This window comes from Brachycentrus maculatus, unplaced genomic scaffold, assembly GCF_059751285.1.
Source record: "Brachycentrus maculatus isolate JH-2025_06_01 unplaced genomic scaffold, ASM5975128v1 h1tg000378l, whole genome shotgun sequence".
Taxonomy (NCBI): domain Eukaryota; kingdom Metazoa; phylum Arthropoda; class Insecta; order Trichoptera; family Brachycentridae; genus Brachycentrus; species Brachycentrus maculatus.
Genome location: NW_028281127.1, coordinates 650,097 through 670,249, shown reverse-complemented (window position 1 = coordinate 670,249; position 20,153 = coordinate 650,097). Strand labels below are relative to the sequence as shown.

Below are 20,153 nucleotides of genomic sequence, written 5' to 3'. Positions count from 1 at the left end.
AAGTTTTTTTTTAAGTTTTCCTTTCCTCTCAAAACATTTTATTTGCAGTTGGTAATTAGCTAAAATGTATGATTTTCTATTATTTATTCATAGTTTTATCGAATAATTGAGAATTGAATATACATATATTAATACTATAAATACTAAGATACATTTAATTTATTATGATACCTACAGGCACAATCAGACATAGAATGGAAATATGGACTGTCAAAACTCATCAGAAATATGCATCGTACTACAACAGCTCCATCGCCTCTGAATCTGGTCACGACGTGGCTCATGTATCTTATAGCAGTGTGCAAGGTATGATAACATTTCTCCACCTCATTTTTACTTAAACATAATAAACCCATCTATGTTTGTTTTTTTAATCACTGAAAGTGTGCAACTAATTATTTCATTGGATATGCCACTTGAGTAGTCCACTTGCAAACCACATTATGTTAATAAATTAACTTTTTTAGCCAATGGTGCCAATTGGTAGAAAATAAAAATATAAATGTCTATATTTAACATAATCTGCCAAAACTCATTAAGTTTAGAATAAAATAGAAAAATCAATACTCTTGCACAACTCGCTATGACGATTGACAGTTTATCTTCTACCGATTGCCCCCATTGACTAAAAAACATTTTTTTTTAAATATGTAGCAGCATAAAATTATCAATGTGCACTGGTTAGTAACAAAAGAAAACAAATTCATTTATTACCTTTAAATATCAAAATTTACCCACATAACTTACCCCTCATGATATACAAAATTATTAATTATTTTTTTCATGAATTATATGCATGTGATACAATTAATATTCGTGATATACTATTTTAGGCACGGATGGCAAAGCGAAAACGTCCGAGCTTAGTACATCTCATCGGTCTTCAGAGGAATCAAATGAGTGCCAGAACGAAAGCAGGGGCCAAATGGTTATCTAAAGTTAAGAAAACTCAAGTGGAACCCAAAGGTATTGCAAAAAATATCTTAAACAATATGATCATGTGAGACTCGTACATATATGATTCTTCTAAATTTAAAATAATTCAAAATCGATTGTATCCAAAGAACAAAACTAGAAATTAATCTTTAAGTCATGTCAAAAGCTTGCAATATCCAAAACTGCAATCAGTTATCTTTTTTTAAATCCCTTTTCTTACAGCCTCCAACCAAACCTCGGTTAGCATAAAAGAGCATTGATTATTTCTACTTTCATCCTCTGAAGGAAGTCAGACCTGGGTTGGCACTCTATATAAAACTTAACACTTTAACTATATAGTGTAGATTACTACAAGATTACTTCTCGACTTTTAATTCTAATGCGACTTTGTCATTTTTAAACCAATTTTATCAGTTTGTACAATCAGGAATTAAGAGATACCAACAACAATTTTTTTTTTACTGAAAATAAGTCAACTAAAGGTAGATACATTAAATGTCAAGTTCTGTATGAAATTGACGGGTCGAGGGGGGTGTGGAGAGGTATGCAGGAAGGGGAACGCGTTAGAAGCGTTTGACCGCAACCCCCATTTATTTGCCCTCCGTCTCCTGTTAAAAGTCCCGTACCACCTTAAGTACTTGTAAAGAAACCCCCTGTGTGCTATAGGATTTTAATCCATTAATCTCGAGTTTTTTAACTGAATTATAATACAAAGCGTGTTTATAAAACCTTTCATTTAACTTTGCTTCATTACAGCTGCTGAAAAAAATAACGTAACATTCTGTCCATCAACTGTGACAGGCGCTGTGGCGTATTGGATAGATGCGAAACTGACGTTGCGGGTTTGATTCCCGCCAATTGCAAACTAAATTGAATAATTATTCATTTTCAATTGCTCTGGGTGCTTGTGATGTATTTTCCACAACTACTTTCCCTATCCTTACTATCCTACCTGCAGACAAGCCTCTAAAATAGAGGCTTTGCAGGTTATTCCTTTTTTTTAATTAAATTTTAAAAAATTCTATGCCTGTGGATTTAAAAAGGTTGAACAACTCTGCTGTAGATAGATAAATGTAAAAAATGAAAAGTATTACCAAAGACCATCGTTAATTTCAGAATCTGTGGCACTGTCTGTTGTCCACTTGAGTCCTCTCGGCTCCCAGCTGAGCTTCTCCAGCACCACTCGGATAGAGAATGTTGCGGATTGGGAGACCATAGCCAAGAGGTACCGCGCCCTCTGGAGAGACAGCGCCGAGGGTCCCGCCAGGCCGGAATCCGAGGATGTCACATCCACCACCTCCGAGATAGCTGCTCCTGCTGCAGCAGCCGCCGCACCCGCCCCTCCGGCTGGTCAACCCTAAACAACTCGGTGCTGTGCAACTTGACGCTGTTGAAAGTGCCTGCGCTATTGATACCTTAATGACAACGGCTGATACATTTATCCATATACACATCTCAATCAAAATATGTGCCTTACACCGGTGTTAATCATAAAAAATATTCAGAACTACGTGTCAAAAAATTGTCAAAATGAAAACTAAGTCTTCTAACAAATAAAAGAAGCTTTGGGTTTATGACAACCCATACAAAATTTTAGAAGCAGTGTAAATTTTGAGAAGCTAAAAACACCTTACTCCATACAAAAGCTGAAAAAGATTTTTAAATCGCTCCCTACTCCTATACGCAACAACATATTTTGATGTTAGAAAGTGTGTAAGATTACATTCTTTTCAGTTTTTGATAGAATAAGGTATAATGGTCAGCAGTGTAGTGCTGCCAAATTTAAGTGTCGTGGTGCTGACTATTTTAATTGACATTAACAAACCCATGTATTATTTCAAAGATGGTGTGTTTTCAAACCCCCCTTAAAACCGAAGTTCAAATGAAAACTGAGGAACGCTCAGAGTTGAAAAGTGCTCCGACCCTACACCACAGATAATAACTATTCATTGTCATTAAACATGGTCGTTAAGGTGATAAAGTTGACACAATAAATGTTTGAAGAGACGAATCGTTTTTACATTAAAAAAAAAATAATAAAATATTTATTGTGTAGTAAATGACTTAAGTAATTTTATATAACGTGATTTGAATGAACTACAATGAATCTACTTATTTATGTATGTAAATAGTAGTGTGTGTTTTTTGTAAAGACAAATGTTTAAAACTTTCTTGTAAAATAGTGATCCTGTTTTGCAAATAATACTCGTACGGGTGAAATAGTGAAAATCCATCTGCACTGACACGGGGAACCAGTCACAAACCTTGATTTGGCTAAACAATATAATAAATTAATGTCTTCCGAGAGTTTGGAGAAATTGTTTAAGCAAACAAGCATTAGATTGCATAAAACATTGAAACATTTAGTAACAAATTCTGTCGAAAATTAATTGAAATAAAATCCATCTGTAAATAAATAATGTAAATAATAATAAATAGACCTAATATAAATTCATCGATTCAAAATCAACCATGTTGCCAATAGAAATACTACTATTACTAAATAAAATATTTAGAGCATTGTGGCAAAGTAACTATTATTATTTGTATGGATGAAGATTGTATGCGTATGATATTGTCACCGCAGTAACTTGGTTATAGAGTCACCAAAGGAACTGAGACATTAAACGCATAATAAAAAAATCATTAAAAAAAGATTAAATTTTCATATATTTTTTAAATTAGTTTGAAATATTATTTTTCTAATTATTTTCCAAATGTTGCCATGTGAACAACTGACCAAAAATTCTAACTGACTCTAAGTATGCTTGTTGAAGTTCGAAGATTGCTCCGGTACTGTAGCCAAATGTGCTAACCACTACAATATGGAGACAGACGACTAGAATACTACTTAAAGCAAATACGTTACAGCCCAGTTGTCGCTATTTCTGAGATTGCTATAACCAAGTTTTGCTGAATTATAAAAATTAAAAACAAATTTAAGTAATGTACACTTTATACCTATAAAGAAAGATAAGTATCTATTTGTTTTTCAAGAATTACTTTTTTGTAAAACTTGCCAAGATAATGATATAAACATTGTGTACTTACTCATTACTGATTTTTTATATCTAAATCTGTGGCTTCCTGTAAGTCATCCATCGTTACTACATACCCGCTAATGAGAATCAAATGTGTGTTACATGTTCAAAATATCTAAACGAGAATAAAGATAAATGTTGTTAATTAGGTTTGTATACTACTTAAACATATCGACCCTTTTCCGGCGAATTATCGTAACACCAGATAGGATAAATTATTGTTTTAGGAAATCTACTTAAAATTAATATACAGATAATCTGGAAAAGCCTAATCTTTTGAAACAATTCATTGAAGTCTCCTTGTATTAACCCAAAGTGTACTATTTTCCAGATCATGAATCTGTGTAGGTGTATGAATTTTCAGCAGGTTTACTAAAAACGATTTCTACCTTACTGTTTACTTTAAAATAATTTTAATAATTTTCCAGGAAAGAGTCAATATTTTATTTTACTAGCATTCTTACCAGGCTACTTCAATGATAATGTGTTTTGTGTTTTAACAAAATTGACCAAAATAGGCCTTCCTTTTCAATTTTCAAATCCATGTCACATTACACATTATATTATTAGCTAAAATATATTTTTCTGGTACAAGGAGTTACCTTTTTTCTTTATTTAAGACACCTGGATATTTATTACATACGGAAGTTAACATTTTAACTAAGTAATGTAGATAACTTTAAAATTATTTCTATTTTCTTTCTTTTTTCAACCAGTTCTTTTATTAATCTGTATCATTGGTATATTAATGTAACTGAAAGAAAAAAAATTGCAGCCAAATAATTAATAAAAAAATCATTTCGAGTGTCCCATCCAAGAATTGCGAGAATATAAACTTTAATGATTACGTTACATATGTACGGATAAAAACTGGCAATAGAACTAGTAAGATTTTTTTTTCTTATTTATTTACGAACTTATCTATTAATGAAAATGTTATTTCAAAACAGGCAGATACCGTTATTTTAATATATTAGAAAAATTATTCAAATTGCAGTTACACAATAAACATTCACCGCTAGCTTATCCATGTTACTAGAAAAGAAGATCTAATAATTAATTCCAGTGCTATTTGTTATTATTTGATATCAAGTTTCAAATTGATAAACGATGGTATTGACCTATGTTTTAAATCTGTATAAATACCTAAAAATATTTTGTTATAAAATGCCAAGTTATTCAACACACAGATGTATCGAATGTTGATTATCCACAGTAAATGTTGTTTTTATTAAATACCAATTTTTACATGTGATATTTTTTTACTCCTTGTGTAATGTGTGGTTACATCTTTAACTAATGGTGTAAACCCTCAAATGAAACTAGTAATTGATGGTACCTACTTAGTTTTTTTACCATTGAAAAATAATCTCAATTTTTATGTTAATGATCCATGGAATTTTCTAGTCACAGTGGCAGCTGATATGTTCAAAAGGTACATTTATAATGCTTTGCGACTACATCAGCCACAACTGCGACCAGAAATGTTGCATGGGGATGGGTTCATAGTTTGAATTATGCAAACACTGACTATTGTAACATATCACATATTTGTAATGTTATATTACAATTTACTTTCAATCACTTCCTTTATCCTTAAAAAAAATCCTGAAATTCTGTCGCACTTTAATTTATGATTTTTCTATAAAAATATCTAAATATGTGCTTACAACGGTTCATTGAAAACAAAAATCATTTTAATGTTTATAAACATTTACTTTTTTAAAAAACAATGTTACTTATTGAGAAAAAAAAGAAAATGTGACACAAAAATTATGAGGATTATCTGTTTGTTAAAATTTAATTGAAAATAAAGAATATTTTACAAAAAAAAAACATTTCCTTAATATTTATACCACAGCATATGCAACGTGAATAACCCACAAAGCCTCGATTGAGGCTTGTCTGTGGGTAGTCAAGAAAAAATGCGAAAGGAAGATATAAAAAATACAAAATAAACACCAATAATTGAATTTTTAGTCAAGCGTCTACACACTTATTATTGCGCTGTGCTATTATTTTTCATATGGTTGATTAATTTATTTTTTATTATAACATAAACCCTAAATTATATTGTGAACCCTTTTTTAAGCATTAAGACCAAATAAAAATTCAAAGTACTTTTTCAGTAATCATTAATATGTACTCATTTGAAAATGCATTGAAAAACTTTATACACTAGTAATATGAATAATCATTATTCATATAAATAGTGTATCCGCCCCAACTGATAATGATATTACATTCATAATAATGAATGCAATATCATAATAGTAATAACTAACCAGATGTCAATCTTTGTTATGGCATAAAGTTTCAATGTTGAACATGCAAAAAATACTAAATTGCCTTTCACGACGCCTATGTCCTTAGGCAGCTTGTGCACTACATGGAATTTTGCCGTCCAGCAGTGTGGTTTTGAAAAATAAAAGCGACTACGACAGTTCAGTGTGATCGAATTTACGCGCAACATGTTCACGCACCGATCAAGAGCACCGATCCGAAGAAAGATGGACAAAAGCACAAGCCAATCCAAGCCAATCATCGTTTTAAAACGCTAACTGAAGTGCCGGATGGTAAAATTCCGTGTAGTGCACAAACGCCCTTAGAAAGTGAAATAAAACTTTTTTGAAACAGCCACTTGAAGTTCCGACACAAACTGCTAAATATTAATGTTTGTAAATTAGATAGTTTTTAATTTTAATTAGCCTTGTGGAACCAGCTATTTGGTTCTGGGGCAGTCGACAATATGATTAAGTTATACTATAGTTATTTGAACCAAAGTTATTTTGTTAGTTGTAAAATGGAAAACCACAAAGTTAGTGCTTCAAATATTAAGTAAATAGATGCCATTTTAAAAAGTACATAGTAAAGGGGGAATTTAAAGATTTGTAAAAAAACCATACCTAAATTGTGGATACGGAAATAAAACACAAATACCTAAGAATACATTTCACATACCATCCGATCCAATTCAGGATCCTTGTGACAGAGCGGTGGATATTTACAAAATAAAGAACTCTCAAATTTTCAGTTCACTTTTAGATCTAAATAAATGAAAAATAAAAAGAATACTTCATATACTGAAAGCATTATTTATTTTGTTCTGATTACACATATATTCATATAACAACATTTTGTTCATTGTATTGCACACAAAATCCATGATGCATGAAAATTAAGCGAGGAAGGACTGTACACTGAGTTTAATTGAAATTAATATTCTTATCCAATATGGATACACTACTACACAACAATGCCTTATGTATATTTACAGTAGCGCTGTTTAACAGGATGATAGAACATCAGAATAATAGAACAGACATAGTCATGACTTAACATTACATGAGATGAGACTACATTTGCGATACATTTCCTCTAAATAATAAGTATCCACATGACCGATGAAATATGCTCTTGGATATGTGAAAAATCGGACCAGTTTTAAATTTTCAATTCAATCTTAATTAGTCACATAGCCAACTTCGATGCTGAACACAGGAATAAAACACAGATGGTTCCTTCAACCACACATGGTCCATTCAACTATTTGGACAGCAGTACAAATATACCACCATGCGCTTCGGGTCAATGAATAACATATGGTAATTATTTAATTTCTTAGTGGTCCAGAATTAATTAAAATCCTTTTAATCTCATACTTTTAATCCACTTAGTTTTAAGTTTGTTTTCATTGACATTTTTACAATTAAAAAGTATCAATCTGCCAGTTAATTAATTTTTGCTGGCACTAATTGTGACACATTATTATGCTATATTACAGTATATTTCACCAAACAATTTTTTTATATAGATATCTCAATATGATACTCTGGCTTTCTTAGAGACCGTGGCGCAATGGAAAAGATCCTCAAAGCGAGAAACTGACATTCCGGGTTCAACTGCAGTGAATTGAAATAGAATGTAAAGTTTTTTTATTAGTCCGGGTATTGTGATTTATAATTCATACCTTTCCTAGTAATTTTTTCTCTCTCATTTCACTCACTCCTTTCAACAACGTCATATATCAAAAATTTACAATTTTCAGTTGTTTTTGGAATGCCCAGAAAATGTAATATATCCCAGCAAAAGCGGCATATTTTTAACTTAATATTTATCCACTACAGGGCAGAAAGTGTTGTTTTTGCATTTTGAAGAAAAGGTTTAATTATTTTTTAATTATTATTTTTTAATTTTTTTTTAATAAACTAAATATTTTTCAAATGGAGAAAAAACATTCAGGTTTTACCTAAAAAGATCTGTTGCACAGTAAAAAGTTCAATAAGTGGCTTGATATTTTTTTTTAATACGTTTTATTATATTTTTAAACTTTAAAAACGATCTCCTGAAAAATCGAGTTTTTTGATATATGACATTGTTGAAAGGAGTGAGCGATTTGTGGACAAACCTTTCAATTGTTTTTGGTTGTTTATAAAAAATTGCATCACTAATTGTATAGCATCCCTGAGCGTGAAGTTGTCTACCTTTACTGCGAATGATTCCAATAACGCATGTAACCAACTGTGTATTATCTGTATTAAAGTCAAAGACAAAGTAAAATAAGCTAGTACGTTATATTAGAACATCAATAATAATATGTTGCAATATTGGCCTCGTTGGACATGTATGCATTTGTATTTTATATACTTTGAAAAATATTTAACACCTACTTACCTGATATTACATATTCAATAAAATAACCACACATATTCTTACAAACTCATTAATTTTCTACAGATAAATTTCATTACTTAACAACTAAATTTTTAACAAGATAATTAAGGGTGTGCCACCACTAATATAATATATAACGTTTATTTTAGTATTGTGATATCATTTTACAACAATTTGATACTTAAAATAGGTGAAAATATGTTGCAACATTAACTCTATAAAAACAAGTACTGAATTTTAACATAAAAATGAAAATCTATAACACATCAATAATACCGTGTATTATTTATGTTTATGTAAATATTAAAAGTACGTCTTATAAAAGAACATGCTCAAATAAAAGAGATTTGTTTTTTTACAAATACATGTATTATTTAAACAAAACATGTCAAAGCCTGTGGTTAAAAGCATTCTTACTGTATATGCATTGGATGCCTTCACTTAACACCATTTTATGCAGATAAAATCAAACTGAAAATGTCATTCCAGTGAAGTCACCAATTAAACAGTGAATTTTGATTAATGCATCTATAAAATATAGTAACTCTTAGTGTAACGAATAGTACTTTAAAAAATATTAAACATAAATAACCAGATATTAATGCAAACAAAGGAACTTGATATCTATTATCAAAAATATAAAAGTACATCATTTTTTTATATTATAATTATTTTTGCAGCCAAATAAATGTGCTGGCTTATTTATCACAAAAAAAAAATTCAAAATATCTTTGGTGTATAATTCTCACAGGCAAAGAAACCATAATTTTGAATGCGATGGTTTCAGTTGTAATTAACGAAATTTTAAAAAAAGCATGTAAAATGCTACTTGTCATATGAGACTGAGACATATCGCTCACTCCTTTCAACAATGTCATTTATCAAAAATTGTCAATTTTCAGTTATGCAAGTTTTCGGAATGCCCAGAAAATTTACTATATCCCAGCAAAAGCGGCATATTTTTAACTTAATATTTACCCGCTACAGGGCAGAAAGTGTTGTTTTTGCATTTTGAAGAAAACGTATTGTTTAATTATTTTTTTTAATATACTAAATATTTTTCAAATGGAGAAAAAACCTTCAGGTTTTACCTAAAAAGATCTGTTGCACAGTAAAAAGTTCAATAAGTGGCTTGATATTTATTTTTAATAAATTTCATTATATTCTTTAACTTTAAAAACGATCTCCTGAAAAATCAAGTTTTTTGATATATGACGTTGTTGAAAGGAGTGAGCGATATAGAACAAATTACCAATAAACATAATGGAATGTTGAAATAAAACAATCCTCCTAAAAGAGTAGTTATACTCCTAGAGATCACAAAGACACAAAAAGGTGAAAAATGAATCACTTTGTGAAGTACTATTATGGAGAATAATATCACCTTATGTAAAGATTACTTATACTATTCCAGAAGCAGTGCAAGAACAAGTTAGTAAATAAACATGTTACAAAATTGCAATTACATAGCAAATAATTACATTTTACAAATCTGTACTCAAGAGACATACGGATAAAAGCATGGCGCCGTTATTGTGGCTAGAGTATATGTGGAGGTCCTCACCAAAACGTTACATTTCCATTATAAATGATTTTAAATTATAAGAAATTCTAGCTTGTAAAATTTTTGCATTTTGGTGCAATTTAATGATTTCATATTGGTTTAACACAGGATTGGTCACGTTTTGTCGCAACTTTAATTAAGATTTCGATAGAAAATCGTAAACATAACAGATTTGCATTTAAAGGGTTTTTTTTGTACAATATTGGAAATGTAACTTTTTGGTGAAGACATTCACATATATTCTGTTAGCATCAGTGACTGTGAAGAATCTATATTCATATGAAATGCTGTTTCTAAGGAGTCACGGTTATGAAAAAAACAACGACTCAGCAAAAATATTTATAATATCCATAAACATGTAATAGACTGTGAAACAAAACACATGTAAAACTTGACTAAAAATTTATCACTTGTTATGAAAGGTCAGAGACCACATATTCACAAATCCCAAAGGCTTTAGCCATATTACATGACCAGCTAATATAAATGCAATACATGACATAGCGAACAGTTGTTTTAACATAAAACAATTGTCTTTTGCGTTTTGTTGTTTCACATTGCGATGGATACAAGCGTCCAGCAGAATCTTCTTACTTCTGATTTCTCCATTTTGGACTTATAAAAACTGGTGTGTTTGGATTTATTTTTATACAGGTGATTCATTATGACCTTTTTTAAATAGACTTTTATTCAACTGACAGATCACTCTTGAGTCGTGTTGAACTGTCATGGTAGTTTTGTTCAGTATCGTTTGATATTTCATTATGAAAAGACATTTATAAAAAATAATAATAATCACCTTATATATCCTAGTTAAACTGCTTCCAAGTTAAAGCAATCCCAGCAAATCGAACTACTGTACTTTAATTTGCTTTATTTTTTTGTAGTAAGACATCCCTATCAATAAACATAGCAATGAACTATAGGTTTTTATCAAATTTATTCAGATTTTGAATCTGTATTCGTACGCAACATAGGTATGGATACAAATGTAACGGGATGTTAGGCATATTATAAAGTAAGTCAAAAACAAAATTATAAATTTCAAATGAGAGATATTTAAGGTCGGGGACGAGCCGGAAGAGGAGGGGGCTGAGCTTGTCTGGAGGGCACGGGAGGAGGAGGGGGCGGCGCAGAGGGCGGTGCGGCAGGTGGCGGCGCGGGTCGCGGGGGCGGAGAAACGGCAGCGGGGGGAGGGGACACAGTGGCGGGCGGAGGGGGCGCCGGGCGCGGGGGCGGGGCGCGCGCGGGCGAGGGGGGTGCGCGCGCGGGCAACGGCGGGCCCGACTCGCGATGCAAGGGAACCGTATTATTGCTGCACAGCGCAATCTCCTTCTCTGTGATCTCCCACCAGTCCGGCGTCTTGAGAGACACCGACAAAACCTCCGAGCCGATAGTCAACTCCCCGCTCCTCGCCGCTTGCAGAGCGCTCTGCCCCTCGCGAAACGTGATCCAAAGCGTATTCTCGGTCGAAGAATCGGCAAATCGAACGAGAGTAATTTCACCGAAAGAGTTGAGGTTCTTGAGCAATGACTCCATCAAGTCCTCATTGAAGACTCCCGGCTCGTCGGGAGCGAGTTGACGTTGCGGCTGCAGCACCACGGCGGCGTCGGGCGGCCCCGTGTCGCGGAGCACCTGAGCGAAGACCCGGCGCCGAGCCGCGAGGTCCAGCTCGCTCACCTCGGCCTCCAGGATGGCCACCACGGGGCGGTGGTCGCTCTGCTTGAGCTCCGCGCGCCCGTAGTGCAGCAGACGTCCGGCCCCCGCTGCCGACACGGCATCCGGCTCTGTGCTCGCTCGCCGGCTCTTCCACAGAATGCGGTCGGTCCAAGCGGGAGCGCGACACTTGTCACTGGTGTCGTACTCTTCGCTGAATACGTCGTATTTGTAGGTGGGGGGGAACGTTATCTCGCCCTCGAAACAATTTTTGAACACGTTACCGGCGAGCTTCTGCTTATTGAGCTGGTCGTTTTCTAGAATGGGCCCTAGATTGTTCTCCCTGACTAGATCTTTGATCTCTTCCTTGTCCATGTCTACTCTGTAGTTGAAATCGCCGCACCAGAATACGTAGTCGTGAGAATTGAGGGTCCGGCCCATGGGAAATGCGATCTTTCTAGTGATTTCGGAATAGTCCGCATTTCTCTCGGTGACTTGAGACTGCCCGGCTGCAAAATGAGCGCACACGAAACAGAGCGAAGTGCCGTGAAGAACCATGCGGATGGCGGCTCCGCCCTTATTACCGGTGGCCCCCCCGAGGCCTGTCTTTACGCAGTCGGCTGCCACGTCCCGGATGTACGGAGTCAGCTCGGGTCGCACGAACACGTACAGACACACTCCCACCAGCTGTTGGCTGCACAGCAGAACGTACGGCCTATCCCGAGATAGAACCCGCTCCAGTTCTTCGGCCCAAATCTTGGCATTTTCCGAACTGGCAGCGACGATATTTCCAGCATTGAGGTCCACAATTTCTTCAAAACCGACTGCAAAGATATCTGTAGGAGTATCATTGATGTCCGCCGTTGCAACCAGAGATGTTTGCGGGGAATCTAGGAGCCAATCAGCCAAAGAAACATTTTTATATGCGACGCTTCTAAAATGTTTTCCCCCGTTCACATTATATGTTCCTATAGTTATTCTTATTTTGGTGGGGGTGACGTATTCGCAGTATCTCCGACACATTTCTCGAAGGATGGGAGTAGATATGTGAAGCATATTTGTCGGTAACAGAATTCTGGTTCTATCGGCAAGTTCAGTGTTCAGGGTGGATCCGAGCAGAAGAATATCGATGGCTTCCTGTTTGGAGTTGTCCAGCAAATTATTCTGAATAGTCCTCGCAGCCGACCGTGCTCCGTCGATTATCTTGGAACCGCCTTGAATGGCGCCGGTCCCCGCATAAATCTTGCTTATTTCGTTACCATTATTTATCCACATTTGCCTGAATACTTCTTCAAAACGAGCAACTATTTGTTTCTTATCGTCAATTTCTAGAAGAGCGAGTTGTTCATTTAGCACTTCCAGTCCGATGAAAGTTTGTACGCAATTAGTTCTATCCAGACAGTCCAAGCAATTGGTTCTTATGGTTCCTTTCTGTTTCCGCTGGACACTTCCATTCTGGCTGAAAAACAGACCTACCTGACCGATGTACACATCCGCAACTGTCTTAAACTTGGAAAGGGCATTAGGAATCCCGGCGCGAGCTTCCTGGTGGTAATCGAAGATGAGCTGATTTATATCCTTATGAGGAGATTGCGCCAAATGTTTCTGGAAAGCGTTACTGAGCACCGCCTCTCCCTCGCTGCCTCCGATAAGACTCGATCCCAACAAGTTTACGATAGTTACGGAGCCGTAGTTTGCCTTCATTTGGTCAAAGTGCCTCTCGAATGCACACTGCGACGCTCCGAAACTCCGCGACATCTTCACTTTGTGAGAACCCACTTGGATTCCCGGCTGCTCCCAGAAGATGGGAACTGACCCGCGAGTCTGGATGTTGGAAGTCACGTCGTTATCCAGAAATATGGCCTGCTCGGTCTCCACAAAGTTGGCGACGTTGCCCTCGTCGTTGGAGCCGCGCACATTGAAGCGAGTGCCCGCGCGCTCGCAGCTGAGGCGGGACACCAGCACCACGCGCGCTTGGCGCGGTCCCACGTACACCGTGCGGATCTCCACCGAGCCGCACATCGCTTTCAGCAGCCAGCCGTCACATTGCACTCCGAATCTCATCAGGTGAATAAACAATGTTCGATTCCAGAAAAATCTATTGTCAGTTGTGGCCGTTATAGTTCTGCGTTGCGCGCAGAGAGTTAAATCTAGTAGCGGCTGAGCTCCTCCAGACCCCCCAGCCCAGGAGAAGTAGAATGTTCCGGAATTCAAGAGCTTCCTTACCTCCGAAACCCTGTCTTCATTCTGCGACTGGTAATACAACGGACAGAACTGAGTCTGCGTGATGCGGAATATCTCCAGCTCGCCCACCTTCCCGATGGAACAGCAACCGGTCACCAGCACGAGGTACAACAGAGTGTTGTCTCCGGCGTTCAATTGTAACACTCCGAGGCATCCATATGCATCAGCGATCTTCGTGTAGTTCTTTTTCATGCTTTCCGCCTCTTGAGCCGTGAGCACGACGACCGCCTGCGATTCGAACATGAGTGTTTCATCTTTATTTCTATGCTCCAACAGAATGCTGTGAGGATTGGGCGGCGCGGACTTTTCTAACACTTTGAAACCTTTTGACATGGCCATAATGACAGTACAAACCCTTAATTCCTTCAGACACTTGATAACTCAATCAAGAGGCGAGTCTGAGAGATCGATTCTCGCTCCCTTGGTATTCCCGTACTAATTTCATTTAAAATTGAGAGTTTCCAATTACGGGATAAAGTGTAGAATGACGGAAAGCGAAGAATTTCACAGCGCTACGTACAAAACTGATTTTGACACATTCAGTTTGACAGATCGATGCACACGATCAGCTTTACCAACTGAAAGGCCAAAAATATGTAGGTAGAGGCGAAAATTTGGGTAGGTAAGGAAAAAAATCGGTGAATCAATAAGCAGATCCAGGGTATCCTGAAAAGTGCCAGGATTACTATCCCGACGCTCTTGACAATAACTCGACACTGGCTATAACACCCTAAATGGGTGAAAAGCCATTAAAAATAAGAAGAAGAAGAAGACGCTCGTGACTCCCAAAATTGTTGTTCGACTCATATCGATTATAATAATAATAATAATAATACCCCACTTTAATAATAATAATAACCATATCCGCTCCCTAGGTGGAGCATATGGAGTCCACAAACTGTCTCCAGGCTTTTCTGTCGGCTGCCAGCTCCCTTGCATCCTCCCAAGTCAGATCCGCGTCGCGAAGTTCTGACGAGAACTGCCGACGAATTGTCAGCAATGGTCGTCCTGGGCGGCGCGAACCTGATGCCTTGTAAAAGAGGCAAGCTTGATTAAGGCTCTCAGGAGGCATGCGGAGTACGTGGCCAAGCCAACTGAATCGCCTTTTTTTGACGACAGTTGTGACCAAGATTTGCTGCGTCCTACACCTTATCTCTTCATTCCTCACAAAGTCAAACCACCGCACGCCTAAGATTCTCCGCAAACACCTGTTCTCAAAGCTTAGTACACGGCTGCTTTGGGCCCTTGTAAGGTGCCATGTTTCACAGCCGTATAAGAGAACAGGAGCAATGCAGGCATTGTATAGGCGGCATTTGGTTTTCACCGAGTATAAATCCGATCTCCAGACAGCCTTCATACTGTTGAATGCGGACCCAGCGAGTCCTAATCGCACTCCCAGTTCCTTTTGAAGGCTGCCATTTTCAGTCGCGTACACTCCCAAGTACTTGAAACTCTCGACCCTTACCCCACTTTACTGTTATATAAGTATTATTTATTCGGCATTAACTTTGTGCATTCGTCATTTATTGATTGGGCATTACTTTGTGGATTGACACGTTCATTTTTTTTTTAAATGGGTCGTTTTGTGGTACTGTGGTTAGTGCACTGCATGTTGATGGGGAGAACAAGGATGACAGCAGTACAGCAACTGGCACTAACCTGGGTAACGGCAAAGACATCTGTTGATTCTGTATTCTCAGAGATGATAAACTGGGCGCTTGGCATTGTTAGCGCTGATCCAGATCTTTATATTTGGGATTTAGTGTAGGGTTGTCCCGTGGTTAGTGTCGCGGACTCTTAAGTCGGAGTTTCTCGGTTCGAACCCACTATACCACAATTTGATACCTATTTTTAATAATGAGCTGCTTAGGGTCACAGAAATAGTATGAAATTGAAATATTTGTGTAAATAATAAAACACTTTTTTAAAAATTAAACACTAGAAATAAACCACTTAAAGAGTTTTATTTTTATTATACAGGGCAGGTTTCAAATACTTACAGATGTTTTCATCTACAGGTGAAAATTAAAACTAACGAGCAAAAAATATTTAGGGGAAGGTATATATAGAGGTTGATAGGGTAATAATTATAAGGTAGGGTGGGTTAAGGAACGGGATTTTTTGTAAAAGGAAATATAGATAATAATGGCGACGTATTTTGAAACAGTATGTTATTAATTAAAGTTTTATCTGAATTTAAATTTTTTTGTCTTTCTAAATTTTCTTAACATGAAACATGTATATATATATACATATTTCATATATATATATATATATATATATATATATATATATATATATATATATATATATATATATATATATATATATATATATATATATATATATATATATATATATATATGTATAAATATATGTATATATATATATATATATATATATATATATATATATATATATATATATATATATATATACTACTACTTCTACTACCATCTTAATTAATTCGTAATTTAAAAATAAAAATAAAAACTAGAGGTAAAATAACTTTTATATATATATATATATATATATATATATATATATATATATATATATATATATATATATATATATATATATATATATATATATATATATACTGTATATATATATATATATATATATATATATGTATATATATATATATATATATATATATATATATATATATATATATATATATATATATATATATATATATACTACTACTTCTACTACCATCTTAATTAATTCGTAATTTAAAAATAAAAATAAAAACTAGAGGTAAAATAACTTTTATATATATATATATATATATATATATATATATATATATATATATATATATATATATATATATATATATATATATATATATACTGTATATATATATATATATATATATATATATATATGTATATATATATATATATATATATATATATATATATATATATATATATATATATATATATATATATATATACTGTATATACTGTATATATATATATATATATATATATATGTATATATATATATATATATATATATATATATATATATATATATATATATATATATATATATATATATATATATATATATATATATATATATATACTACTACTACTACCATCTTAATTAATTCGTAATTTAAAAATAAAAATAAAAACTAGAGGTAAAATAACTTTTAACAAAAATATGTTACATTCCTTGTAGGTATGTATGAGAAGATGCATGAATGTGGAAAAGGTGAAGAATGTTTGCAAAGACAAAGTGGTGTGGCGTTCTATTCTCTCTACCTACCCCTGCGGCGAAGTGGCGTGATGGTTAGGTTAGGTTAGGCGTATACATACAATATAATGTATTGTGTACTTCATGTTTATTCTCATACCCCCACCACTTAACGACTCACTTACACATCATGGGAATACCGGAATAAATGGTTTTGAAAGAAAACCCGCTTGAATTTTGCGCATGCGCAATTACTAGCGACGACGCGTAGATTCGCTATTATTTTGCATAACTCAAAATAACAACTGCAGAAGAGATAATGTCGAAATATTTACATTTTTTGAATTATAATAGACAATATACGAAAAAGGCATAAAGCTAGGAAAATCATTGACCTATAAAAATATTCAAAAATTATGGTAGGCATATAGAATATAAACGAAAATATGAGGCCGATAAGCTGAGTGAAGAAAACGTAAAATAGCTTAAATGTACGTGGCGGGGGAGTTAAAAATCATTACTGAATATCTGAACGCCTCAAACGTGAAATTGTAAATTTCGTGTTTGAGGCGTGAGTAGTCATAGTCTAGATATTTTTTAAAGTTTGTGAAAAAATTAATAGAATTTGGCGATATAATACCTTTTTGTAACGTTTTTTATCGTCGTCTAAGTAACTCACACAGCAAATTTGAATTTGAATATATTTTCACTTAATAATTTTAATTTCAGCCGCCGGTTTTCATATTTTGACGCCGAGTTTCCACTTCTAGCCGTGAGCGAAGTCACATCAGCCTATGGGTTTTGGGAGGAGTCAATCGTCTGTATCATTAGGATATTTGTTGTCTGTGATCAGATGTATATAATCCAATATAATATTTGTCTGTGGTTTCACGACATTCTACGTCAAAGCAGGGGGGGTCGACTCGTAAACGTCAGATTGTTCAAAAAACGACCAGAAAATGACGAGACACACTAATACACTAACAAAAACACCAAAACGGGAACGAAAAATACGAGATACCAACAAGTTGTTCAAATATTTCAAATAAATATGGACAGACTATGGTTATAGACAATTATCGATAGAAAAATAGAAATCCGTCTATGAAGAACTTCATAATATTGAGTATTATGCCAAAGTTAAAGTTAAATTTTGCGTATGAAAGTGTAGTTTTTTTTACTTAACACAACGCTCCCTTGAACTTCTGCAGCACCCCCCAAATGCAAAAAATTTAAAAACGCCTAGCCAGACTTCCAAAACGCCCACAAAGGGGCGCTGGCACCCCCGTTAAGAAACATAACTTCAGAAAGTGGTGGGCACTCCTTCCGCCCTTTTAAAATATTGTATTTTCTAGAATTTTAAATAAAATATAGTAATTTGAAAATTCTATCGTTTTTGTTTTTGTTGAAAAGCCTTATATTTATACATAGTTTGAGATAATAATTTCAAAACCACCATTACCATTACCATTTACCATTGTAAGGCTGAGTTGAGTAACCATTATTAATCGCCTGAACTCTTTTTATAAATGTCGCGTTTTAGCCGTGACCTTTCTATTTTTGTTTACACTGAAATAAATAAATTTAGATAGTGAAATATCTTCTTTGTAATATTAATATTATAATTTTGAAAATATGTTTTACAACAAATTTCAATATAAATACCATTTAACCTGAAAAATGAATGATAAATATTTCGGCGGGTGGATTTGACATTCAGCCGCGGCGAAGTCACGCCCAGCCGGGAGCTTAGTACTTCTAGCCGTTTACGTCACTTCCGGCCGCTGGCGAATATCACTTCCAGCCATAAAAAATCGAGGTAGTTGGCGGTCTTTATATAAAATAGTTAGTCTGTGGCAGGGGGGGTCGACTCGTAAACGTCAGATTGTTCAAAAAACGACCAGAAAATGACGAGACACACTAATACACTAACCAAAACACCAAAACGGGAACGAAATATACGAGATACCGACAAGTTCTTCAAATATTTCAAATAAATATATACAGACTATGGTTATAGACAATTATCGATAGAAAAATAGAAATCCGTATATGAAGAACTTGATAATATTGAGTATTATGCCAAAGTTAAAGTTAAATTTTGCGTATGAAAGTGTAGTTTTTCTTACTTTACACAACGCTCCCTTGAATTTCTGCAGCACCCCCCAAATGCAAAAAAATTAAAAACGCCTAGCCAGACTTCCAAAACGCCCACAAAGGGGCGCTGGCACCCCCGTTAAGAAACATAACTTCAGGAAGTGGTGGGCACTCCTTCCGCCCTTTTAAAATATTGTATTTTCTAGAATTTTAAATATAATATAGTAATTTGAAAATTCTATCGTTTTTGTTTTTGTTGAAAAGTCTTATATTTATACATAGTTTGAGATAATTATTTCAAAAAAGTTACCATTACCATTTACCGTTGTAAGGCTGAGTTGAGTAACCATTATTAATCGCCTGAACTCTTTTTATAAATGTCGCGTTTTAGCCGTGACCTTTCTATTTTTGTTTACACTGAAATAAATAAATTTAGATAGTGAAATGTCTTCTTTGTAATATTAATATTATAATTTTGAAAATATGTAATACAACAAATTTCAATATAAATACCATTTAACCTGAAAAATGAATGATAAATATTTCGGCGGGTGGATTTGACATTCAGCCGCGGCGAAGTCACGCCCAGCCGCGGCGAAGTCACGCCCAGCTGGGAGCTTAGTTCTTCTAGCCGTTTACGTCACTTCCGGCCGCTTGCGAATATCACTTCCAGCCATAAAAAATCGAGGCAGTTGGCGGTCTTTATATAAATTAGTTAGTCTGTG

At 34.7% G+C, this 20,153-nt stretch overlaps 2 protein-coding genes across 2 annotated transcripts in view; one reads left to right on the top strand and one right to left on the bottom strand.

The window, feature by feature from the left end:
- Nucleotides 1–2,584, top strand: part of LOC148303234 (uncharacterized) — a 75,543-nt gene extending 72,959 nt beyond the window's left edge. Inside the window, exons 16-18 of the mRNA XM_088270258.1 lie at nucleotides 178–306; nucleotides 834–966; nucleotides 2,053–2,584. Of these exons, the coding sequence (XP_088126384.1) occupies nucleotides 178–306; nucleotides 834–966; nucleotides 2,053–2,297 (507 nt within the window). The 3' untranslated portion in view covers nucleotides 2,298–2,584. The remainder of the gene's footprint in view (nucleotides 1–177; nucleotides 307–833; nucleotides 967–2,052) is intronic.
- Nucleotides 2,585–11,087: 8,503 nt separating this feature from the next.
- LOC148303233 (polyphosphatidylinositol phosphatase SYNJ1-like) lies at nucleotides 11,088–14,656 on the bottom strand. The gene has a single exon (XM_088270335.1). The coding sequence runs from the start codon at nucleotides 14,452–14,454 to the stop codon at nucleotides 11,275–11,277; it is 3,180 nt and encodes a 1,059-aa protein (XP_088126461.1). The 5' UTR covers nucleotides 14,455–14,656; the 3' UTR covers nucleotides 11,088–11,274.
- Nucleotides 14,657–20,153: the final 5,497 nt, after the last annotated feature.